The 26,430-nt window shown below is 47.0% G+C and overlaps 3 protein-coding genes across 4 annotated transcripts in view; 2 read left to right on the top strand and 1 right to left on the bottom strand.

Annotated features, from left to right (window-relative positions):
• The first annotated feature begins 1,950 nt into the window (after positions 1 to 1,950).
• Positions 1,951 to 6,573, top strand: LOC135371214 (uncharacterized). Its single transcript, XM_064605283.1, has 3 exons — positions 1,951 to 2,318; positions 5,517 to 5,640; positions 5,710 to 6,573. The coding sequence occupies exons 1-3, from the start codon at positions 2,067 to 2,069 to the stop codon at positions 6,282 to 6,284; spliced, it is 951 nt and encodes a 316-aa protein (XP_064461353.1). The 5' UTR covers positions 1,951 to 2,066; the 3' UTR covers positions 6,285 to 6,573.
• A 2,292-nt stretch (positions 6,574 to 8,865) lies between these two features.
• The window catches only part of LOC135371212 (putative uncharacterized protein DDB_G0271606), a 27,177-nt gene continuing 9,612 nt past the window's right edge, over positions 8,866 to 26,430 (top strand). The window contains exon 1 of one of the 2 annotated variants that reach the window (XM_064605281.1): positions 8,866 to 8,948. The gene's annotated coding sequence lies outside the window, so the exon portion shown is untranslated. Of the gene's footprint in view, positions 8,949 to 24,107; positions 24,259 to 26,430 lie in introns of those variants that run through there. The other variant, XM_064605280.1, reaches the window with a different exon arrangement.
• Positions 21,778 to 26,430, bottom strand: part of LOC135371213 (probable 28S rRNA (cytosine(4447)-C(5))-methyltransferase) — a 25,129-nt gene continuing 20,476 nt past the window's right edge. The window contains exon 20 of the mRNA XM_064605282.1: positions 21,778 to 22,078. The gene's annotated coding sequence lies outside the window, so the exon portion shown is untranslated. The remainder of the gene's footprint in view (positions 22,079 to 26,430) is intronic.

Below are 26,430 nucleotides of genomic sequence, written 5' to 3'. Positions count from 1 at the left end.
TTTGGGGACTACTTGTGTTTCTCTCTTTCTCTTTTCTTTTTCTTTTGAGTGTAGGAATGAGGAAAGACGGTGGCAAGTCTGGGTTCGGGCCCAAACTCATGCAGACTGTCTTCTCTTGGGTTTTTCTTGTTTTTTACGAGTGAGACGAATCACAATCCAGCCGTTTACGACATCGCTCGGCAACGCGTCATCCCGATAACAGAGAACTCGAACTTTGTCCAGCCAGATGATAGCGTCGAAAAGGCTTATAGCCGTGGAGTATTTCCCGACGGAGGATTGGCGGCGGCGGGTCTTGCCCTTCCCTTCTGTCTATCTGATATAGGATGATGGTGCTTTTTTAATGACTTGCCCCCAGCAACAGAAAAAAGGGACAGCGCCAAAGAATCCTGCAATGGAACATGGAATACAACACCTGCGCCTCATAACGCTCTATTAAATAAATTAATCGACCGATAAATTAAATAAGTATTCTTGAATCGAATCTGCAACCAACACTTTTATTTCCTTCTTCGCGAACACACGTTTCAAAACTGTCCTGCCGTCGCTGATCAATATAAGCCAATTTAACCAGTGATCGAGAGACCTTGAAGCACCAAGAACATTTCTGAGTACCTGTACTTTAGAAGTACATTTGAATTTGTGTACTTTTGTACTTAAAGTACTTTCCCATCGAGTACTCAACTACCCAACTAAGACAGCAGACAAAAATCAGAAAATATCAACTATTTTCCTTGAATGGACATTGAAGAAGAGAATCCGTTGCTGACAGGCTCGAAACGTTGACAAGTTATGAAGGAATATGTTAGCACTTTTACGTTGTCCAACACACACACATAGACGGTGATGAGATGGGGCAGTTTAAAAGACGGAAATGCAAAGACACACACATGCGCTATGAGTCTGGGATAGGCTAAGGCAGTACGATGACTTGCGTATTTGCTTTTCTCCCAAGGCATAATTCAAATGCTTTTTTGATCGTATCACAGTCATCGTATCGTAAGTCATCGTATTTCACAATATCTTATTCGCTTTTAAGTATTATATGTTTTTGTTATTATTATACTGTTGACCTCTAATATCCATGAATAGTTTTACACACCGTCCCTTTAAATATCACGCCAATGATGAGGACGGTGCCCAAAAGAAGAACATATTTTTTGTTTTGTTTTATTTCCGTGATCGTTCAAAGAAAAATTGAACCTGGCAGCTTCCACACAATTTCCACCTGGGTGTCTAGTATTAAGCGGGTATAGGAAATATTGTCCTGGAAAATATGGTTCCTGGTTGCGTGGGCGAAAAAAAGATGGTCCCACGCAACCAGGGACCATTTTCTCAATCTGCAATCAGAAATGAATCAAACTATAACTCGGGCGATTTTTTTTAGCCTTCTGAACCCGAAACTTGCTACTGAACGACAAAGCATTGCGTGCTCAGATGTGATCCTCACTCAAGGATACACCGCTCATTACAGCGGCATCATCATCCTTGAATAATAACACTCAGGTTGCCATGTGGCGGACAAACCTTTCCACTTGTGTTCCCATACACATGCTGGGATTGCGATTACCCAACCTAACAGCGAGCTCGCCAACGACGCAAAACAAAAATACCGCACGAAAACCTCTACATGGGCGCAAGAATGCGACAGCCAATTCAACATATATCATTCGGGCAATCATTTATCAATTTCTAGGCTTCCTCTCATTCGGTTTGCGCAACTCTTGTCTAAACAGCGCGTGCTTTTGATCTGTCATGTCGACGCATGCGTTCAATACGTCATCGTCTCCTCTCCTAGAATACGTCACGCCCATTCTTGAAATACTCCATTCTCTCCCCCATTTCCGCTCGCGCATGTTCACGTGCGCAGCTCGTGCTCAGTGCGCTACCTTCTCCCTTCTCCACAGCAGACGAAGGAGAGAGAGAGAGAAGTTATAAAAGGCCATCCTCCCACAGCCGGCTCTCCACTCTCCACTATCTGCACTCTCAGTATCCGTCGTCCCCACGTGCTCGCCGTAAAAGGAGGAAAAAAAAAACACGTTCTCAATAGTTTCTGTTTCGCTGAATTAATGGAAAGTTCGTTTCAGAAGAAAACAGTGCAGACAGTGTGCGAGAGCGCTGCGCTTGGATCGCATAATATTGAAAGTGGCAACCGTTGCGAAGAATCCTTTGATGCCGAAGAAGAATGCTGGCAAGAACTGGAAGCCTTCTGGGGTGCTGAGAAGCAGCGTTGTCAGAAAGAGCTCCCCATTCCATCGAGCTCAACCGAAGATCAGCTCGAGCGCCAAGATTTCCTCAGTGAGCCACCCGTAGCTGTTCGAGTAAGTTCCATATACCATATAAAGAAACTGCTCAGTTTTGAAACTCTCTCCTCCTCTTTTCTTGGTGGTCTCGTTGACATTAAAAATTTTGCACGCCATCGTTAAACTTATAGCGCTAAATTGTGCAAGGAATGTGGAATGCTGCTTATGGTGTGTGCTGGGGAGGGGGGGGGGGGGATGAGTACACCGTAATTTTGTTTCACACGATATCCTGTCCTCTGGCGCGCATGTCACGCATCGTGGAAAGAAGGTTGTTTCGTAAAACACCCTACTAGATCGTGTATTCCACAACAAGCACCATTCCTAAGGGGGTATCCTACAGAAAGGGGGTGTATTCCACATCGAATATCGGAATAAAAAAGTTTTTATTTTATAAAATTACCCTCGTTTTCATGTGTTTTTTTTTTGTGTGTGTGCGTGTTTATTTATAATAGCACCAGTCTTACAGGCTGAAAAGTGCAAAAAAATATACTGTCTACCAGAGAAAGAGTCTTATCTTATCCGACCGGTCAGTATTCGCGACCAGTGCTTTGTGACCGTCGCTGAGCGTAAACAACGGGAACGAGCATGATAGCATGTAATGTCAATCATTTCTTGTGCTGTCCTGTGCCCCTCCTCTGCGACATTTGCATTTTACTACAATTAGTGGTACCACCGTTATATAGTAACATTGTGAAATTATAATATGTTTTATTGCCTTATACATAATTCATTCCAATTAATTTCACCTGAATGAACTGCAAATGCGAGTGATAGGTCTGCGAAGTGGTAGAGCAATGACTCACTTTTTCTTCGCCCTATCCCCTATCGCCATCACCACCACCACCACCACCACTTTTTCTTCTTTTGCGAGCGGATATGCAAAATGAAGCACTTATAAGTCTCCTGTCAGCCACCTCCATGTCTTAGAACTTTCAGTGTATTGGTGCCGCTTGGGTGAGCATCACCTGTTTCAATCATATCCCAGGCAGCACAATGTACTGAAGATCGGGTGCAATGGGGGTGGACGGTATGTGTCTTACCAATGTTCTTTAGTTTCATGGATCTGTTCAAGGCCTTCCACTTACCTGTCCACCCCCATTGCACCCGATCTTCAGTACATTGTGCCGCTTGGGGTACAACACCAGATATGGTGCCTCTCTAGAATAAAGAGGTTAAGCAGTATAAAGCGAGTGATAAGTAGCACGACACGTGCGTGATAAGAGCGGGTCAGTTCAGTTATCCTTATCAATATGACCCACAATCCTTTACCTTGAAAGGCAGACCTAAAAAGTACTGATATTATTCATGTCGCAACACTGCAGCACTCAGACGGGACGAAGGGGATTAGAACGAGGAGATAAACGTTTTATCTGCAGATAAGACGTTTGTCTGTTTGTTCTAACCCAATTCGTCCTGTCTGAGTGCGGCAGTGTTGTGACATGAACCAACACCAACTGCCCCTCTTCCTCCTGTTGACCCACTGATATCTGCATCTAGATAGGCAAGTGGGACACCTAACGTAAGGGACCCAAAGGCCTAGGACATCACGACAAAGCAGGAGCCATTGCTTATCTAAGAAAGGGCAATGCACATCATTCATACCCCGTCAAGAATCTACAGGTGCTCCAGCACGAGTGCAACGAGAATGACGCACAAAAGGTCACGTGACGGCTGTGTCCAAGGTGTCTTATCGCGTGCTCTCCTTTTTGCCCTTGACTGTGAACTTGGCATCGAAGCATTGTTCACAATGAATCACGTTTCATGTTGCAGTCGTGCCAGACACTCGAAAAGTAACCATACTACTGCAGATGTTGCGGAGTGGACGGATCACGCAGCTGCGCAAAACTTGGGAGAAAATCGCATATACCGGCCGTCTGTGTTACCGTGTGTTTCGTACAGATCACTTTGCTTGCAAAAAGAAAAAAAAAGTGTCCGGTCGCTCCGCGGTGTCGGATGACCTATTTATGTGGGCAGACTGCTCTGCCCTGAATAATTGTAGTCCTTTCGGGGACCATATAAGCGCACAGCCACAACCATTAGTCAGAAGGGGATGCGAAGTTCAAGGAGTATTTGCAGGGAGTATATTTAAAGGTCAATGGACTAAAATTTGGGTATATAATTGCAATCTTGAGGATTGGAAGCTGTAATTATTCCCTAAACTTACTCCCCTTATTCGAAGAGTGTACGGAGTTTTACTAGATTGGAAGCCGTTCCCGACAACGGCTCCGAAAACACGACAAGCTAATCTCGTCACATTGCCGAACTTTGATTCGACATTAGCGCTTCGACATTCGACCTCTTGACGTATATTCCTTTCCTAGAAGGCTTCCAATCTGCTCTAAAACTCCCTAGTGAGAAGTCATCACTGACGTTCATTGGGCGTTGGAGCGTAGGGTCTCAAAGTCCCTGGTCCAATTTCCCGAGCAGTCACTGACGCAGTCGGTCAACTGGAGTGACGTCTATCTCTCCCCTTTAGATAGGCCGCGTGTGATACAAGCATAAAATATATGTAACACAAATGGCGTAGGATGTGGTTCAAGTCCCTCTGAACGCGTACCTTTGATAGTGCATTTGTGAAAGGGAAAACAAGTGGAAATCCTCCTCATACAGTGTAAAATTTCCATAGAGCCATAGAACCCCTCCCGAAGTGTTTTTTCTGCCTATACGCTATACTGGATGTCATTCATTTGCCTGGTTTTAGTGGCTGCGTTACGACCTTGCTCTTGATGAGCGGCATACACTGGGAAACTAAATATCATCATTGTCGCTGTTTCCTTCAGTAGGTTCGTAGGAGCTGATCGAGTTCTAGTTCCTATCCAGATGGAATCGAGCTAGCTAAGACATGACATAGACATCTCCATTGCCCCTGCTGTCCACTGACGTTGCTCCACTACCTGTTTTACACAACAAAGGCCTTGACATGTGTAGTGTAAAGAGTTTCTACAGCACAGACTGTAAACTTCACAATGTCTAATGAGAGATGAGCATGTCTGGTCAAACTGGGACATCTCTATCCACGTATGTCCTCTCTCTTCGAGTTCGTCAATCTCATCGGAACCGTAGACTAGAGACCTACAGTATAGTCTGAAGCTTGTGATCCCTAGCTGTTTATTAGGCAGGGGGCGCACTACTGTTATTTTCTACCACTCGTAACGCTGTATATCGTGGCTTCCGCAGATGATTAAATCGTTCTTATTGGTGCTTTCTGCATTGCAGAAATCGACTACCCCAGTCAAGAACCGCAAAGATTCTCTCTACATTGTACGCGGCGAAGACATCAACGATGTGCCCACCAGCTACGTGGTCAGCGGGCTGCGACCGCACGAGTTCCCAGTTATCGGTAAGACCACTTTTGCCAATGCCAGCCACAAATCTTAACCACTCACACCTCCCCGTGTTTGACGCACAGGTACCTTCGTGGATCCTCGCATCATCCCGGGCTTCCGCTATCGCGTCCGCGTGAACAGCACCCAACGCGTCCTCTTCGATGGCCGTGCGCTACGCCTGGACTCCATCGGCAGGGGCTACGGCAAGAGGCTCACGTTCGAGCCAACAGGAAGCTCTCTGAACGAGAACGACAATTTTTTCTATTCGGACACCATCGCTCAGGGCTTCGGCTTCTCTCCCATTGCCATTGAAGTGGGAGAGAAATTCAGAGTGAGACACGTCAAGTCGGAGGAATACTGCGGCGAGCTGGTCTGTTCTGAGATCGCGCGGCCCCAGGAGGAGATATCGAGCACGGCGAGCGACAACAGGCGCGTCGAAAAGGAGATCAAAGTTAATTTCTACGCCAAGTTCCAGAGCGTGTCTAGTAGGCTTCTAGACCGGCAGCTTCCGTGGCATAAAGTTCGTGTGTCCGGAGTCGCTGTACTAGTCAAGGAGGCTAAGATGCCTGTTGCTGTCCTGGACAGGATAGTGGTGGAAGAATCTGCGCTCACGGGTTACGAATTAGTGCCATCGTCACGTGGGGACTGCGAGGAATGATGTGGTGTAGTAAGGAATGAATACGTTAAGCTGGGTCCGGAGTGGATCCGAAGACAGTGAGCCTGTGCGGTCGTTCCGCATGTCTTCAGGAGCGTCAGATGTTATCGATGTGAGCTTCGAGACACTATACGTGAACTTCATGCACAAGGTTCGGGTGAAATTTTCGGAAGAAGAGACTTCAAGCTTTGTGAGAACGTCATCGAGTAAGCATGTACTCGTGCAGCTTACAAACAGCAGCCAAGCCGCCATTGTTGTAGATAATAATAAAAAAACTTTCAGAACAACTTCACCATTGTGCCAATTGTACGCCGCACTATTTGTAACTGCAGGAATATATAATGTTCAGTCTTGAGGGGGTTGTGTATAGCCTGTCTGTTGGCTCGCGTTTGTTGTTTCGGTAACAATGACTGTACGTTGCATAGATTTGTGGTGATTGGCCGGCTGACTGATAATCACGCAACTTTGCAGCTTTACAAGAGTGGATTTTCAATAACCGTACTTGTACAATAATTGAAATCGTTAGCATACTGCTCTTACAGTTCCTAACAGCAATAAGCAGCATTACTCCCTGGCTTTGAATTGAAATAATGTTCTATGTAGCACTAAACTGGGTAGCGTTCCTAGCATAGCGATTACAACCAGGCAGGGTAGGTTCGTTCCGTGCAAGAACATCGAAAATATTTATACTTGTCCGCTTCAATTTCACCTTGGTCTATGGAGCTCTCCCTGTTTGTAAACAAATGTCGTCATAGTGTTCGACAGCGCCATCAATTTGGTAGAGCTGAACAACGCTGGAAGCTAGGGGGCGAACAAGGCCACGCCCGAAAGCCACTGTCTCGAGGGGGTCACGATGGTCCCTGAAAGGGACGCGACCTTCGGTCCTACTTTTCTTTCAATAGGAGGCGGCGAACAAGTGCCCATTCGTGGAACCCAGCCCTCCCCTTCCGATTTGTTTCGGTCTGTCTACCAACGTCATGATGGCGTTTCTCGCATAGAGGTCTATTTCTCCTCCGCTACATTTTCTGTCGTTTTTGTGCCTCCTCCTGCTGTGGACAGAATAACGTTTCCTGTAGCAGCTATTTCATCCTTGGCACGTGCGGTATTCCTCTGACTCTACACGAAATAGTAAAAAAAAAGAAAAAGGTACACACACACATAAATGGGATGATGATGTGGTGGGTCGTTCCCCGCCGTTATGGCGGTACACTGCCCCATTGCGCCTGTGGAATGGGTGAGAAAGTGATGACGATGGAAAGGTGTCCTACTAGAGTTCGTCCATTAGCCCAGTATACTGGAGAGGAACTCAGCAACTACTCGTAGGCCTTGCATCAGATGTGAGGGGTCCGACCAGGGGCGGATCTAAGATTTTCCCGAGGGGAGGGGTGTCCGCTGTGGACAAGTGCCACATGCATGCTGGGATTGGTCCACTAAACCCTATGTTCAAGTCTGGAATTGAGGGGGAGGTCCCGACCCCTGGACCCCCCCTAGATCCGCGCCTGGGTCCGACCATGGCCCGAGAATTTTGGCTAGAAAAAGGTACAGATCCCGACGAAAGTTTAGAGAACTCCGGAGTGGGCGTATATATGTCGTCAACGGAGCGATTTTTTTTTTCAAATTCAGTGTTAGCGCCGCGAAGCAAATGGGGCTATTAGCGGAAGGAGTGGGGGACAGGCAGGGGGGGGGGTAACGGAGCGATACCCTTGCAGCGAAGGGGGACAGACAGACTTACATACAGGTGACTGGGTATTTCGTGCACACCTCAGTAGGTGTACACACTCCCGTTCGCTGCTAGGGTGTCGCTCCGATCGAGAAATACGTCGCTCTGATTTCCCGGAAACTTTTGTCGGAATCTATACGTCCCTGTGTGCACGTCCTATCTAGGCCATACAATCTCGCGGGGTTGCCGGGACGCCTATCACCAAGAGGGTTCGTGTTGCGACCTTTGAAAAGGCAATATATTCTACAGTCTCGTGCTTTTGCCACTGTTGCTTCCCGGAATTCGTACTTGTTTGCAAAGGTCCTGGTGTGGTAGGTATACCTGTAAGGATGGCTTCACGGCAACGTGATAACAGATGCGGGGAAGTTGTCCTCCGTGTGGTGCGGGCTGTCGCTTCGTCACCTGTTCGTGAACGTATACACATAATGCGAGTAGAGTCTTCAATGTTTCACAGTTGTTTCGCGACGTAAAGCCACAAATCATCATCATTGTCATTATCATCATCATCATCATCATCATTATTATTATTATGTTCTGATTGGTTTATTTCGAAGCCTACAGACTGAATTTTGAAACTCTTATAAGAATTGTACGGCTTTAATGTGACTTTTGCACCTACTTCGTGTACACCGAACGCTACAGGATCCAGCGAACTGCACCGACAATCCACCACACCGCCCATCCACCACACTGTCCAAAGTCTCGCAACTCCACTACCGCCCCCGAATGATATCGGTACCGTTATCACGAGCTTCCCCAATGCCTCCCCTAGGTTCTTAGATGGCGCCACGTTGTCCGGAGCTTGAGTCACCATCGATCCGTAACCGGGACTGCGTCATGAACGCCAGTTTAAAATCCGGCGGCGTCGGCCCTAGGTTCAGCAACTGCAGTCCACCGCTTCAAACGGAGGGCCAGAGAGTGCTGCCTTGTGGGGAGGCGATCAACAGGTACTCATCTATGCATGTTATTGGATCGCATGCGTTCATGTTGGCTCGCGCTCCTCTTTTTCTTTTCACTGTGGTCCGTGTGACCGCATCAAACGAGGGAACTTCATCTATGAACTACTATGCATACGCCGAAGGCACCGCGCTGTCGATGAATACGAAAAATGTTTGGCTTCGTTCGACAAAGTTGTCAAGGGAGACCGCGATGAACAATCAACGCGAATGGATAATGAAAAGCATTTTAGAGATTACTGATCATTGATGCAGAGACCATGATACGTTTCCCAACGCATCAGCCTCTCACCCGTTTCTAAAGCAGACGACAGCACAGTCGTCTGTTTTGTCATTGTGGTTTCTGCAGCAGAAAAAGAAAGAAAGAAAAGGAGCAATTCGCTTCCCGAAATGTAGTTGTAGAGTTCATCTGAGACATCTGAGCTAACGAAGGGATGCCGTACTTGGAGGGGGGGGGGGGGGGCATATTGCTTTCAAAATAACGTTCTGTCGCTTTGTACAAATGCCTTCGTTTAGCTGTCACGATTTTCGATGCAAAGAACACCATGGACGGTATCTCCATCATCTCGTCGTTTCACATCTCATAACACCCAGAGTGCCCTGATTAAGTCGCAAATTTTCTCACTCGTCATCGCTCATGCATTTGTTGTCGTCGCAGATGATCGCTTGATTGCACCGCGTGCGATCCTGGCAGCTGGCTTTCGAACCGCCAACAGTCAAAGCATGCTAAGCGAGCGAAGTGATCGAGACAATAGATCATCTCCAATTTGTCGGATGGGCGGACACTTCGCAGACGAAAGCTTTCTAACTGTTTCGCCGTGCACATTTCCGGCTGCTCTCCCAGCGTGTTCTCGACATCGAATGCTGACTGAAACGCGTGCACCGTTTCCTTTAGTTGGCTATACTTCGAGCCATACTTCGTGACACATTGACAAGGTGTGCACGATAGATGCACTGGCACTGCGACATTTCTCTTGATTGAGTTTTACGCGTTATCTTGAACAGGCTACATAGTCGGTTTTAGACAGTACCCAAAATATATGCACTGTGGTATAGTGTCCTCGCATGTGGTTGTTGTTGGTCTCACGCTGATGTTAGTGAGTAGCACCATGACTTTACGCAATGTGGTGATAGTGATGATGATGATGATGAACATGAACATTAAGATGACAATAATACTGTTAAGCTGCTTGCGCTGCTACGAGAATTGTTCATGTGTCTCGCTGTCTTGTAGAAAGCGGCGTAGGTTTCTTAATGTGCAACTTTGCCTTAGTGACAGCCAGAGAAAGAGCCACTAGGGTGGCATTTCCTTGCTTTTTTGGAGGGATGTCTTCCACGGCCATGCGAAAAGAAAGGTAGAACTCCGTTACCTTCGGATGCCTTCGATACCTGTGTCTTCTACAGCATCGCGCTGCTTGGTGGGTGCCAAGTCCGCTCCATTGACTAGTGTTTCTGTCTCCCCCGTCTATCTAGAGCAGTGATTGAGGCCGTCTCGCTTTCATGACAGTGCCCAGAAGTCCGTATATACGGAAAGGATAAAAGTGGATCCCATTTTTCGGTCGTCGTCTCCAGGTGTGAGGATAACGTATAGCTCAAAGTGCTATGGTCCGCCGCCTCCAGTTTGTCTGTACTCTCGTTTCCTCATTACCTGTCAGTTTAAAAAGGGATCCATTGCGGAGGTGTCTGTTTTATTCCTCTTCGTTTCCACTAAAACAGGCTAGTCTCAAGCGACGAGTCAATATAACTACTGTTTGAGATACTTCCGCGCATCTGGATTGGATTGGCAAATAGAAATAGGGATACGTTAGGGGACTTCAGTACGATCAAAGGAGGCTGTCAAATCAAATATCAGCAACGTGATAGCGCGATCGACTTATCGCGTTTTCGGAACGGTTATCGAACTTATCGTGAACACCTTCCGCTCTAGTAAAACTCTTGTGCAGGCGCACCATCACGCACCGCGGGACATTCCATATAACTAAGTGTGTTAGTACTTAGTGGACCGCAGAGCTCTGGTAGACAGTTGATAACGTGGCTGGCAGCATCTCTCCTCGTGTCTATACCGCACCCAATCGACTGATAAGATTCCGAGTGATGCACTAAAACTCTCTATTGAGTCCGGTATAGGTATACGGCAATTAACTTAACGGTGACGTTATCAAGGGTCTAATAGAGAGTGTTAGTGCATCGTTGATAACGGATAGACACGGCACTTCAGAAACCACGTTAGCAACAGTCTACCGACACTCACTAATAGAGAGTGTTACACCCTTGTCACACGCTGAACCGCCGTTACCCGACCAAACTGCGGTTATCGTGAACCACGGTTTGTTGTTGCCAGACGGCAGTTTGTGACATGTTAGCAATGACCATCGTGATTGTAACACAAGCGCCAGGTATATTTCGATTATACGGTGTATATCATGAAAAGAAAAGCGCTTAATGGTGATTAGAAAGCTTAACAATCATTAAATACGCGGTACGCGCATGATTATTTGCGGGAAATGTCACACGGGCAGCGCTAACCACGGTTAAGGCAACCGCCCATTTCCTCGGTTACCTCGCGAAACCGAGGTTGCCAAGCTCGGTTTCCCATAACCGGGGCTAGCGGCGAAACTTCCATTCGGCCGGTCGTGTTACCGCGGCGAACCGCGGTTAGCGCTGCCCGTGTGACAAAGGTATTAGAGACTTTTAGCAGACTGTTGATAGCGTGGCTTGCGTCGAACCGTATCAACCGGAACCAATCAGTGGATAAGAATCTGAGTCACGCACCACTGCGATTGGTTCCGATAGGCACGATAACCTTATCAACGGTATACTAAACCTCACTGTTATAGTAGACCGTCGATAACGTCACCGTGAATCAACCCTTATCTACTGGAATCGATCGCAGCGTGCATGATCCAGAATCTTATCAGTTGATTGGGTGCGGTAGGCATGGTACTTCGGACGCGTTATCAAGTCTACTAACGCTCACTAATAGAGAGTGTTAGTGTTAGCAGGCCGCTGATAACGTCGCCGCTAAACTTACCCTGCCTACCGGAACCAGTGACAGAGAGCGTGACTCAGAATCTTATCTGCTATCTGCTGATAGAGTGCGGTAACTACTACTACTGTGGTCTACTAACACTCGCTATGGTAGACCGCTGATAACGTGACCTTGACGCTACCGTACCTACCGGAACCAATGACAGGGAGCGTGACCCAGAATCTTGTCTACTAATAGGGTGCGGTAGATGCTGTAGCCTACCGGGCTACCGGTGGTGGTGTACTAACACTCGCTATAGTAGACCGCTGATAACGTGACCTTGACGCTACCGTACCTACCCCTACCGGAACCAATGACAGGGAGCGTGACTGAGAATCTTGTCTGCTGATAGAGTGCGGTAGACGCTGTAGCCTACCGGGCTACCGGTGGTGGTCTACCAACACTCACTATAGTAGACCGCTGATAACGTGACCTTGACGCTACCGTACCTACCAGAACCAATGACAGGGAGCGTGACTCAGAATCTTGTCTGCTAATAGGGTGCCGTAGACGCTGTATCCTACGGGGCTACCAGTGATGGTCTACTAACACTCACTATAGTAGACCGCTGATAACTTGACCTTGACGCTACCGTACCTACCAGAACCAATGACAGGGAGCGTGACTCAGAATCTTGTCTGCTAATAGGGTGCCGTAGACGCTGTATCCTACGGGGCTACCAGTGGTGGTGTACTAACACTCACTATAGTAGACCGCTGATAACGTGACCTTGACGCTACCGTACCTACCAGAACCAATGACAGGGAGCGTGACTCAGAATCTTGTCTGCTAATAGGGTGCCGTAGACGCTGTATCCTACGGGGCTACCAGTGGTGGTCTACTAACACTCACTATAGTAGACCGCTGATAACGTGACCTTGACGCTACCGTACCTACCAGAACCAATGACAGGGAGTGTGACTCAGAATCTTGTCTGCTGATAGGGTGCGGTAGACGCTGTAGCCGACCGGGCTACTGGTGGTGGTCTACTAACACTCGCTATAGTAGACCGCTGATAACGTGATCTTGACGCTACCGTACCTACCAGAACCAATGACAGGGAGTGTGACTCAGAATCTTATCTGCTAATAGGGTGCCGTAGACGCTGTAGCCTACCGGGCTACCGGTGGTGGTCTACTAACACCCACTATAGTAGACGGCTGATAACGCGACCGTGACGCTACCGTACCTGCCGGTGCGGTTAGATACCTAGGGTGCGGGTTAGATACGGTACTTCGGAAGCCACGATATCAACGGTCTATACTCTCACTAATAACACTACTGAGTTTTAGTACATTCGAAGAACCCTATGAAAACGATACGATCGAGGAAGTTATCAAATCCGAGCTTACTAATGGGATGTCACCTGCTTCAGAGAAACAGGACGACTGGTTTATCATGTTTTCGGAACCGTTATAGACGACCTGCGCCACTACGTATTGATTACGTAACGCCGCCGCGGCATGCTGGTGGGCACTATCAGCTTTATCAGCTTATCAGCCGGCGCGCTTTTCCCTCTTCTTGCCCACCACAGCAAAACATAACCTCGAACCGGTCTTCTCTTGACGTCAAATGTTTGTAAGCAGAGGGTCGTCTATTGTGAGCACCTTCCGAATGAGGCTCGTGAAGTGACGTCACGTTTGGTCACGTGACATTGGAAAACATATTGCTGCACCGCAGTGACAGTTAGGAGGGAATGCCTTGAGTTGTTGCGGTATGCGTGCGATTAGGAGAGGATATTGCAAAAACGCACGCTGCTGCCTCAGTTGGCCCGCAGTATGGCGCCAGTGACGCATCCCCGTGTTTTCCCATCCCACGTGGCTCAAAGGCTCCGCATGACGTCATGTGCACGAGCCTCATTACTAAAACTCGCTACTCTCTACATCGACTCGTCCCCCGGCGAATTCATGCAGCTATACGAGTGACAGTCTTCACGTGTTACCATAACCAACACCACCTATAGATACAGAAAGCCTGCGCGCTCGCTGACGTGACGTAACAATTAAGTGTCAGCCAATTAGGATCGTGTTTTCAACGGCCGTAGCCAATCACGAACGTGCTTTCAGCGGTCGTGGCCATAGAGAAGAACCAGTGTCGTCTGCGAGTTGTGATCGAACGTCAGCGCGTATACTAAATGGGAAAACTTGGAAATAAAGCGCAAAACGGTCTCAATCTTTCTCAAAACTGATTTTCTGGAAAGCGTCTTGCACTTTTTGTCTAAATATTTAGGTCTGCAGGTTCCAGGTGAACTGCAGTCACTTGCGGATTCTTGAATTCGCAGAACGGTGAATCGCAGTAGCGGACGAATTCTGACCCTGAATTAAAAGAGGGAGAGGAGGCAATGATTTCTCTATATCTAGCTGGTGTTGCCATAACCCATTTGTTCCGTGCATATCCTACGTCATTCCAACACCAAGGAACTCATTTCCGGTCGGTGTTATAAGGTCCGGTGTTACCCTTCGGATTTTTCATTCTCTTCTTTCTTTCTTTTTACGTTTGCCAAACAAGTGCCTAAAGAATCGATGGTTCGAGTTGCAGCAGTTGGGAGACAGCGACACAAACAACACTCGGTTTTTCAATGGAGCGGAAAAATCGATGGAAGCGCGCGAAAATGGACCGTTTAGAATGGTGACTTTGGGAGAGGAATCACGTTATAAATCGGATCATTAGGGGGAAGCGTTGGTGTCGCTCTATAAAGGCACATGTTTCCATTCGAGAACGATTACTTTTAGTTCTCCGTTCGCACAATGAATGCCGAAAGCGAATGTCCTCGTATGATCTTTTCATTTGGTGCATCCTGTTCCAAAAAGCGTTAGTTCTTTGCTGCAGCAACTGACGCTTTTTAATTTATTTTATTTTTAAAGAGAAAGAAGCGAAACGGTAGCCGAATAAGAAAAACAACAATTTACGTCTGTCATTTTTTGTAGGCACGTGCGCTCTTAAAAACACAAATTGCAACACCGTGTAACAGGCTCCTAGAGAACCATTATCCCGAATGCATGACATTCTCTGATTTGTCGAAAACTGGACGAACACGCTTTTTTGTGACATTTATACAGCTATGTTAATTGTCATAAAAATGGGTGGGTTCGAATCCTACCACCTGCTGTACTGTCTGAGGTTTTCCATGGGTTTTCCGAAGACTTTCCAGACGAATGTCGGCACAGTTCCTCCTGAAGTCGGCCCAAGATACATACTACCCCCCCCCCCCCCTGTCACCCACTCTTTCCTGCTGTACGCCACCACAGTTGCTTCGCGGTGCTAACACGGAATAATAAAAAAACTGCCTGGACATATTTGAACAAACTAGAAATGCCCTGAAAACGGCGCTATCACAAACAAGGGCCCCACAGCTTACATTCCGATGCGAAGGCGGAAGTAGTTTAGTGACTTGACTATGCCGAACGGAAGTCGCTTGCCCTCAATAAACGACGTCGACACTTAAAGTTACACGCAGAAACCAGTATCGAATTACGATCGACAGCACTTACAGCTGTGTATACCGGTCCTGGCGATTGTTGCGATTTTCTGCGGAACGCAGCACCGCAACTTCCGCCATTTTGTTAGAATGGTCCGTGGAGACACCGCGCAAAAAATGAAAATATGCCGCCGCAGCGCTTGACACGATTGAAAAGATTGATTCCGTGATTTCTTGATCGTCTTCTTCTTGTTATACAAGACGGAAGGGAGACGATGGCATTAGGGCGCTGTGACAACTACACCTAGATAAAGAAAGCCTGCTTTATTCCTCCTCCTTCTTCGCTATACGAATCGGGGTTCAGTCAACCGCAGCAGACGATTTCAGACATAGGCGTTCTGTGGCTACAAGTGGCTGCCCAGCGGCTTGTCTTGTCTCCATAGCTACGACCGCCTAAGCACGGGCGTGATTGGCTTAACGGCCTATACGGCATGTCATTTAAGTGATCGCAGTGGTTAGCGTGCTGGCTATGTCACGTCGAGACTGCATGGGGGGTACCCGAGTTCGAATGCCGGCTGTGCTGTCTGGGGTATTCCTGGATTCTCCTCAGACGGGGCTGTTAGACATGTCGGTACAGTTCCCTTAGAAGTCGGCCCAGGACGCACATTCCTCCCAGAGCGTTAGTCGTGACGTTGCCCACCTTTGTGAGGCCGACAATGGCGAGTTCTTTGACCACCACCACCACCACCACCACCACCACCACCACCACCACCAGGCTTTGTTTCTAGGTGGTGTTGGCTGCGGTCTTCCGACCCGATGTCTGTGAAGTGAACGCAGAAAATAAAACGAACGATGGAAGGGCAATCATGCAAGCTTGTGCATGTCCCATCCTACAGTTGTTATAATACGCACCGTACTAGCATTGACATGATATGACACGGTTAAAGAGGGGAGCCCATGAGGACTTGTATCCGTATGGGGAATGTCCAAGGACACTGATGGACAAACAAATGAGTTTGCCCCCCCCCCCCCACACACACACACAAAGTCATATTGCCAACTGTAGGATGGGACAAGCGCAAGCTTGCCCACATGATGAGGTGGGGTTGATGACAGCCAGCAGGCTGGGCGCTGTCCCAGTGCCATTTGTAGATAGTGAGAGATGATATTGGAGATGAGGATTCGGGTAATTAAAGCAGGGTGGAGAGGCCTGTTGATGACAGGAAATCCCAAAGGTGACGGAGACCTTGGTGCGTATGAACGCTACTGGACCATGGACTCAGCACCTTGCCTATGGTAAAGGGGCGGTGGTCGATTGCATGCATCCCGTGCTGCAAGAACTCGCGCTCCCGCTGGTAGTCAGGCCAGTCCATAAGTAGGTGGTGCAGGTCAGCACGCACATTGCATGATGCACAAAGGTCCGATGGCGCACGGCCAAGGAGCTGTCTCATAACTGGGGTAAATGCAACATTCAGCCGCATACGATGAAGAAGAGATGCGTAGTGTCGCGGAAGGCGATGAAGCGACAGAGAGAGAGAGAGAGAGAGAGAGCGAAGGGTCCACTGCGTGGAGCAGAGAACAGGGTGTCATGTCATGCAGCCACTATGATCTCGTCTTGTCTGCAGCGATAGCACGGACCAGGGCCCGACGGTCACCTTTGGGCAAGACGATAGAGTGGGCTGAAGGTATCTGATGACCCCGTAGGGCAGCCTGGTCACCCTCTTCATTGCCGGGGATGCCCACATGACCAGGTACCCACTTTAATACTGTGCAGTGGCCCAGGTCCAGCAGCTCCTTGTAGGATCCAAGCACGTCAGCAACAATGGACACTAGAGGACCGCGAATGCCCATCGTTGCGAGGCATTGGAGAGCAGCCTTTGAGTCTGTGTAGAAGACCCATGGTCGAACCGGACACTGCAGAATCTCGCGCGTAGCAAAGAGCAAAGCATGCAGCTCAGCACATGTTGACGACGTCGGATGCGAGAGACGGGAGATACCAGTTATGTCTTCGGAGCGAATAACATAGGAGCATGCGGAGCTGGCTTTTTGTGGATGAGCCGTCCGTAAACACAGGAGTAAAGCCTGCATACAGGTCGCTCATCATATCCAATGTGAGCGCCTTGGACACACCTGCAGCAACATCATTCTTTCTCTGCAGCTCGGGATCGAATAGCGAAACAGATAGTAGAGCGAGGGTCCAAGGTGGAGTTCAACGCGCCTGGGGCTCAAATTGAAAACGTGGCAGGTCAGGAGTTTGCCCCCAATGACCAAGTATAGCACTCACCGAGCCGCCTCTACAGAGCAGGCTGATCGCACCTTCTCCCTACATCACCATATTTGACTTAATGTCCTTGCATCACAGAATATACGTTCAGACCTTTGGCAGTGTCGCCTTCAGGAAGATATTCATGGGCTACCTAACGTTAAGCTTGTTTTTCATTGCGCAAAACCGCGCGTGTTATGTGGTGAAGCCCTGCAGTGCATCATTGTCCAGGGTATAGTGTTGCCCTCATGTATACGTTCGCACACTTCAAGCATGAATCCAAATAAGGCGGTGCCGCTTTCCACGCCGAGACTGGGAGGTGACACGGGTTCGAATCCATGTCGCCGGCTGTGCTGTCTGAGGTTCTCCCTGGGTTTTCCGAAGACTCTGCAGACGAATGTTCGCACATTTCCCCTCGAAGTCGGCCCAGGACGCACACTAACTCTTCTGTCTCCCACTCCTTCCTGCTGTCCTCTCTCCATCTGTCCACGTCTGTAACGCCGCTCATAGCCACAGTTGCTTCGCGGCGTTAACGCGGAATTTTAAAAAATAAGGCGGTTGCACCTTGGCGCCCTCAGACGGACTTCAGCTTCTTCTCGAAAGAAACGCCTCTGGAAATCAACAGTTGTCGCAGGAATGCGAATGCCGCACGCGGTTTGCTTCCGCGCGCCACGGTATTTATGCGGCGTGCCCTAGCCGTGGGCTCCTAATAACCGTCAGCTCGGTTTGGTCATCAGTGGACGCAGCTCCTTAATTACGGAAACGTCATTTGCATAACTTCACCAGCCGACTCCCGCGTCTATTAGGCGACGAAATATAGGTAAAGAAAATACTTGACGCTCATTGGACCGCTCCTGTTCTACGGCATAATAGCTGCAAGCCGGCGTTATGGCGCAACGCGTAGCAGCGTACCTTGCTATACGGCAGGGTAGCAACCTGGCTACAGCGTTGTTCATATTTCAGGCAACTTACGTTGGGTGTCGTTATCCACCGATATAAAATGGAGCCGACCATTTTTCTCGCAACTGAGACAAGGGAGGCGAAGTAGGGCTCGATTCCTGAGCCCGGAGCCTCTTCATAATTAATTGGCGAAGCCGGAAGATTAAATTGTGAAAATGTCGAACTCCTTACTCAGCAGCAGCTGACGGTGCTGCCTCCGCTGCACAAAGTCCCCTTATTAGGAACGTAGCCGCGCGTGTGCTGCCCTGAATCTCTCATGCAGTGCGCGAATATTTAATTTATATTAATTATTATTTAATATTCATATTATATATATTTATATTAATTTAATTAATATTTAAGTTTTTAGGCATGAGTTACTTTACCCCCCGCATTCTACGCGCGTTTTACTTGATCCGCTATCAGGATTCGATTGGACTGGATTTTGGACTCCACAAGTGCGAAATCGGCTGCGTCAACTCACTCACTTTTACTGCTAAAGGGTGGTTAACCCCACCAAACCATCACTAATTCGTGATGGTGTGATGACAGCTTAAAGAACGAACGAGTGAAAATGGTGTAATCGAGTGAGAGTCCCCGCGCACGACCAACAAGGGCCACACTACACACACACACAAAACAAAAAAAAGAGTATTCCGCTCGTTTATTAGGAACTATAGCAGAGCAAAGAAACGCAAAAAGGAAATAGTTCGAAAGTAGTATGCCCAGTTATAGCAGAACGGGGAATAGGAACATAGTCCGCATGTTGCTGGGTCACCCTTTTTTGTTGGACATATCGTCGAGTGCAGCCCTGACGATTACAAACTGAGGAGGGATTCGCTGAAGCGTCACACGCGACGCACGCCTTGTCTGCTAACTTGAGATAACTCGCTCGCTAACCTACTTTCGAGCGCCCGCTTTTATAAGAGAAGAAAAAAGAACACTCGAAGCCGTCGTAGAAATCATCAGAGTTTCGCTTCTTCATTAATCATTCCGTATTCCCGTTTCTATGGGGGGAAATCGATAAGGACTGCACAAGTCACTTTCTACTATATGCACTCTCGCACGGTACAGCAAAAGCGAAATGAGCCGTAGATGGCACCGGAGCCTAACGAAGCAGTGCCTGCTGGGCTTTGACAAGGAGGCCAGAGGAGGTATCAACCGCTGCAGATGATCGACCTTCGCCTGAACCGAAGCGAAAGACTGTAAGGAAGCGGTCACGTGCAGGAGCAACAGTTTCCTTTCTTTTTATTTAGTGTTTTTTCTATTTATTTATTTGGTGTTTGGTGTTTTATTTGGTGTTTGGTATTTAGGCTTATTTAGGCTTATGTACGATATCTATCGATGCGAGCACTGCAAGCAAAGAATGACCCTGGAGCCCGGTTCGACATACATAAAGATGTGCGTTAGATGCGTTGAAACTGTTTCTCCAGATAGTTCATTGCATGCCAAAGAATAATAATGTCACTATGTCATAATGTTGCCAATAATAGAAAATGAAAAATCATATCGCTCCCTCTCCCTTTCCTTACACAGCCTGAAAGTCCAGATCAGTCAGTACTTAATATCTGAACTTATAAATACATTTTGGAGGCAACGTGAACTCGTTTGTCAAGTTATACTCTTAAGATACCTATTATTGTTGTTATTATTATTATTTCTTTTCCTCTTCTTCTTTTGCTTCATCTGTTCTGGTTGGTTGGTATGCCACTCATACATTTCTGTGTTCTGGGATATTCTGGGGCATACCCCGTTCTCTTGCAGAGCAGCCTGCAAAAGCGGAGGGCGGTTCCTTTTAGACTTGGTAAATACGCGGTGGCAATGCGGTGGCCTGAAGGGCATGTTTGTCAATGCTCGGGGTCTAAGAGGCCAGGGGAGGATGGCTACAAATGATAATTCAAATTAACAATTTTTTCTTTCGCTTCTTTTAAAATTCCGTGTTAGCGACGCGAAGCAACTGTGATTAGGAGTGGCGTACAGACGTGGACAGATGGAGAGAGGACAGCATGAAGGTGTGGAGGACAGGGGGTTGGTATGTGTCCTCTGTCTCTCCCTCTCCCTGTGTGTAATAATAATAATAATAATGTAATTCATTGAACGTGTTCATCGACTACGCAGGATGTACATGAACTCTGGAGTCTGAATTCTTTCCATAAAACTAAAAACAATCAAAAGCTTCTTGACAAGCGTTTTTAAACTTGTAATATAACAGTTCCTGCCTGAAGTGTCAAACCAGAGCAACGTAAACAAACAAACAAACAAACAAACAAACAAACAAGAAAACACAGCTGCGAGTAAATTAATGCACATTTTTGTTCAAAAACACCAGCATTCTCACACGCTCAGGGTCTAGCCTACTGCGTTTTTTTTTTTTTATCAGCTATGACACCCGATGTGCTGAAGGGTGTTTTTAGACATTACTGCCGATGGGTACTTTTTCGACAGTTTCCTCAAATCAGGATACTTTTGGTGCCAATCAGGGTTTCGGAGGACTCCGGAGGCGCCAATTTAAAAAAGAAACCCGCAAACGTGGGTGGTGGACTCGAAAGATTCGGTTCGTCGTTCTGGGCACCGGAGGTTCGGATACCCGAATCGCGAACCCCTGCCTATAGGATTCGAGGATTCGGTTGGCCCATCCCTAGTATATGCGATTTATTCGGGTCACACTTATACGTTTGACAAAACTTATTTTCGTAGCTAAATGTAACAAGAATATATTACAAAGTTCTGCTACAACACCCGAGATGCGCCGTTCTTAGGGAGCCAGTTCAGGCGACTGAACCTCTACTCTGATGCCAACACACTGACACTTGTCCCATCCTCCCCATCCCAACGAAAAGTTCAGCCAGACGGAGGTCGGCTTGTTATTAAAAAAAAAAGGCGGGGGAGGGGGAAGAAAAGGGAAGGAAAAGAAAAAGAAGAAAACAATAGGAAATGAAAAAGAAAAACAAGAAAAGGAAGAACGCAAAACTAAACAGATGGCAAAACAAACACACAGACAAAGAAGTCTGTCGCTGTTCAACCCTTCCGCGTATCAACTATATCCGAGTACTTCCAGAATATACGACAAATTGACGCGGTTTTATTCCGGAAGAAAAAGTGAAGGGAAAAACGATAATCGGTCTCGTATATCGAAGTCGGTGGATGGGAGAGACAAAGTAGCGCGAGAAACCTCGTTCCCTTCGACACTGTCGACAGCAATTGTAAAAGTGACAAAGGGCAACCGGGAAGATGCTGGCATCCTCTCCCATTTGGGGCCAGCAAGGCAGTACGGTCGATAAATCAATTACGGTGCGGGGGGAAAACCCCTTTCTTGCTTCTTGAGCAATATCGGAGGTCACGTGCCGTCTTCGCTTCCTGGGACGAGAGGAACTGTATATAGTCGCCAGTGGCGGCCAACCTGTCTGTGGTAATTGGCGAAGGCGCAAAGAGGGTCTCGTCCTTCATCTGTTTGTCGTCGGTAGGGCGGTACCCTAATATGGAACAGAAGTAGGTTTCATCAGCTTCTATCTATATTCTTTCTCTAATCTGTTCTTATTTCACTTATTACAGGAAACCCTTCAGTTCCACAATTGTGGCATTACGTAGGGGAGAGAGGACACTGTACAATCTATTACAAAGAGAGGGAGGGAGAAAGAGAGAAAAGACATGCACCGTACAAGATACCACCCGAATGTCACAAACCATTCGATGAATAAGAGAAGGATGCAATATATGACCAGGAAAATACAAATATCACTCAGAACGAAGAGAAGACAGCCTATTTATAAATATGTCACTAGTTTGACAGAACAAGGTCTCGCTTATTTATTAACTGATAACTTATTGTTTCATTTTATCTGCTGGTTGGAGAAGTACGAATATAACCCCCCTGATTTTACCCTGGGTGCCGTTTAGCAGTATTTCCTCTCAGTACATCAGTAGCAACTGTATGGGTGCTCAACTTTTCAAGCTTTATTTTTCTTTAATTTTCTTATCTATCTTAAGATCGGGAGAATTTCCGCACTGTGTGTGGGGAAACGTCGACCAGAATTACGATGAAACCTCACTTTATTAAGAGTAGAAATTTAATTTGATTTCGATTTTCATTTTTAATATTCGTATAAGTATGTCCAGGTTGAGGGTTGTGGTGATAGTGTATTCCATTTGCCTGTTTCGAAATGTGTAAAGCTTCAGTCAAAAATATACTACAGTATATAGCCGACTGTGACAAAGTCATATTGAATTATCTCACCAAGCGTTCTTTGGTTTGCTGCATAGTAGCTGAATTCCACGAAGAAACACGCGAAACACGCGCGTCAATAAATGAAAATAAAAAAGCTGCCACCAAGAAAATGGCTGTTCTGCCGAAGGAAAAGCCATTTCCACATAAATCACATCATCCTTCACTCACATTTTTCCAATCCACGACGGCGTCATAAAAAAAAAAAAAAAATCCCGGTGAAATAATAAAGGCCATCGCCCTATATTTATATTTCCTTCCCGAGCAATGTTTATTGCTCGCGCGTTTGGACTGTGGGACCCCCCGCTGTTTTGTAGCCGTTCGTGATGACAGAGTGTACGGTGCCACGTCTTATAATTGCCGGCGGCGGGCTATGAGATATTAAAACCTGGCTGGGGCTCCCTTCGCCGTGCGGGTTTATGCGCATAAGAATTCTTCTATATATACGACTGCGATGGAGGTTTCGGGTGGTGGAGATGAAAGACACACATGGGGGAAGATTAGGTGCCTTAGTAGATAGATGCGCAAGACTAGCGCCGCTCTTTGCGTTATAGTTTGGGACACTGGTATAAAGGGGAAGCGGATTTGGAAAGCTCGGTTTTAATATACTCCCGCGGTGAATAGATTATGCATGAAAGCTCGTAATTCATTAAAACTGTTCTTGTATCCATCATTCGGTGATTTATCCATACCACCCCCCAATATTTGTCGACGCCCCCTCACACACTTTCGTGAAGTGTTTTGTAAACTACCCCCTTAAATGGCGCAAGCTCTGCTAAAAAGGGCAATTTCGAAGGGCATATTTTGCAGAAAACACCACTTCATGGGGACGTATTTCGTTTAAAACAATACTGCAGATGAGCGTTTTGTAAACACATTTTTCGACACTGCTATTACACGGACCAGTTGAGCCTGCGGAATGAGAAAACGGTTTTTGTTTACATACAAAAACAATTACTGTGTAACTCTATACTTAGGGGTCGTCCGGTCAATAGCTTGCATGGGGAAAGTATCACGTGGGGAGTGACGCACTAATACTCCTCTTGTCGAATGTGTTCATACCGTTTTCTTGCTTCTTACGCAATTGAGGGTGAAGGCCATCTATACATATTGGTAGATTTCAAGTGTCCTATCACGGGTAATTCCGCCAACTGCGTGTTGGTTTCTACAAATAGTTTACGTTAGATAAGACACGAGATCGCCCTGACGTATTTTGATCCCGTGTCTCGTCCCTTATCATGTTGAAGACAATAGCGCCCTCAGGAAACATCCAGTAGTTGACGTCAATCTTATCAGCTCCCTTGTTGCCCAGTTCGTTTCTTGGCAGCAGTACTGCACGACTGTCTGCAACCTCGATAGCCATTGTGAATCGAGACGTCCTAATATAAGCAGGCTCGGTGTGAGAGTCAGGTATTGCGACCGTTAGAAAAGGTATGGAACAGTTTTTTTTTCTTGTTTTTTTTTTAATTTACTGGCCTATATTTGTATCATGGTGTATTGGAAACATGACGTTTCGGGCGGAGATGCAGCGGCCAATAATGCTTGCAACTGATGTATATCAGCGGCCAACGATACTTGAAGCAATAAGCAAAGCTATTTCAGCTTCGGACTGGATTCACAGTAAATGTTTCAGGTCTAGGCTTTGTTTCGTTATGGGCGTGCGGAGAGGTTAGCTTGCTACTCCTTAGCTCACGTTGTGTGCGGCTTGCCACGTGGGCCCCTACGCCCCTATCCAACAGTCAGACATTCGCTGCAAGCGGCGTTCTTCACGTTTTTGCCTTGAGATACGTCTCTGTCTGCAGCTAGTAAAGTGACCGATTCAGGAAATTGAGTCTAACGAAGTTACGATAGATTTCAAACGCTTACTGCAACTGGTGTATTAATAGCCGGATGCACGTGACTATAGTATCACGTGATAGACCATAGCTCATACGCGTGATACTTATTGCCACCTATGGTGACACTGACCCTGAGACTGCCCTCGCGTGGCAAAACACGTGTTTGACCTCTCCAACGATTCGTAATAACGAGTTCTACGATACTTGTGTAAAAAAAAAAAAAAAAAGCCATTGTCGTTTGTGTGCGCCGACGATAACGGCAGAGGCCTGCGACGCGTTCACACATTTCGTTTCCAAATATTGCGACATTTCGAAGTCTGTCACTTTTTTCTACTTCACTTCTGCATTGTGTTAAAATTCAATGAGTTCGTTAACTCGTTGAATTTTAACACAATGCAGAAGTGAAGTAGAAAAAGTGACAATCTTAGACTTCGAAATGTCGCAATATTTGGAAACAAAATGTGTGAACGCGTCGCAGGCCTCTGCCATTATCGTCGGCGCACACAAACGTCACTTCTTTATTTTTTTTTATTTTATGTATGTGGCCCTTAGACCCATTTCACATTAACATTTTCCTCGTCCGTTTACTCCAAAAATAGAACCTAAGGACAATCGAGCCCCGTAGGTTTCAATGGGTCCGTTTTGGCTCCGTGAAAAACACTGACGAGAAAAACGTTAGTGTGAAACCGGCCTTACGCTATCGTTCCAGTACTTTTATGTTCTAGTTTTTTTTTTGTAGTTAAAGCTCTCGCCAAATTATCGGCTCATTTCGAACTTGATCTTGCTGATACAAAGATAACCTAAACGTACGCGTTGTGACAGCGCATTCTAATTAGACACTGTATGGTGTACTTGATGTTAAGCAAAGTGCTTTGTTTACGTCGTCCTGCCAGCGAGATCCTCTTGCGAACGCTCCGCACTTTATCTCGCTTCCATTTTGCTCACTTATCAGAGGTACTTTGGAACTTAGTCTATAGCCTGGACCAACACTGGAAGTATTCAAAGTCTCGTTTAGAAAGTCTACTAACAGTTGGGACGACCAGTGCGCTATATAACGCTAGCAGCTGGGACCGCGAAATTCCTTAATTGCCTCGTGCCAGCCAGAAGTGATGCTAACTAGGAAATCATATTTCATGAGTAGCTTCTCGGTGTAGTGCCAGCTGCTTCCTTTAGGGCTCACTCCTGATATTCGCGTCATCACGAGAATATGCTGAAAGCAGTCTGTTCCTAACTTGATGTGCTTACGCGTATATGCTATCAAAGCTTTCCGGGACGCTAAATCTATGTGCATCCCCGCGCACGCTTCAGTTGAAACAAAGCGTTGCACGGGAATGTCTGTAGGAGGCGCGGTTCAAAATTATCGCCAGGAATTTACGCCTTCCACGAAGAACTTGCTTTCTCCGCGGCCGAACATACTGCCGGTGAAACAACCCAACCGCAATTTCATCTCCTCCGCAACGCATAGCATTAATCATTCACACATACACACCTTGTTTCCAACTGCGAGCAGTCTTCAACTGCGGATCCATTTCTCCAGGGTCTGACACTGTATCTTTGTGCAATGAATGTCTACGATTCTGAGCTTCCTTACCCGAAGAGACTGCTCTTGAGGCTCCCCCCCCCCCCCCCCAACAATTCCGCACGCATATCGCAAGTACGATGCTCTCCCGAGATGTTTCTTGTAGCGCATTCTTTAACTCCCTCCCTATACCTTTTAAACGGGTGGGGAGCTCCATGCAAAGAATATACCATGCGTAGATGCGAT

This window comes from Ornithodoros turicata, chromosome 10 (genome assembly GCF_037126465.1).
Source record: "Ornithodoros turicata isolate Travis chromosome 10, ASM3712646v1, whole genome shotgun sequence".
Classification (NCBI taxonomy): domain Eukaryota; kingdom Metazoa; phylum Arthropoda; class Arachnida; order Ixodida; family Argasidae; genus Ornithodoros; species Ornithodoros turicata.
The sequence above is the reverse complement of the archived record's forward strand: the minus strand, read 5'-3'. Positions and strand labels throughout refer to the sequence as shown.

What these genes read in the sequence shown, in the direction of transcription:
- LOC135371214 (XM_064605283.1), top strand. Translation starts at nt 2,067, where the DNA reads ATGGAAAGTTCGTTTCAGAAGAAAACAGTGCAGACAGTGTGCGAGAGC. An exon ending in AGCCACCCGTAGCTGTTCGA is followed by an intron (nt 2,319 to 5,516) that starts GTAAGTTCCATA and finishes TCTGCATTGCAG; the next exon opens with AAATCGACTACCCCAGTCAA. An exon ending in GCACGAGTTCCCAGTTATCG is followed by an intron (nt 5,641 to 5,709) that starts GTAAGACCACTT and finishes TTTGACGCACAG; the next exon opens with GTACCTTCGTGGATCCTCGC.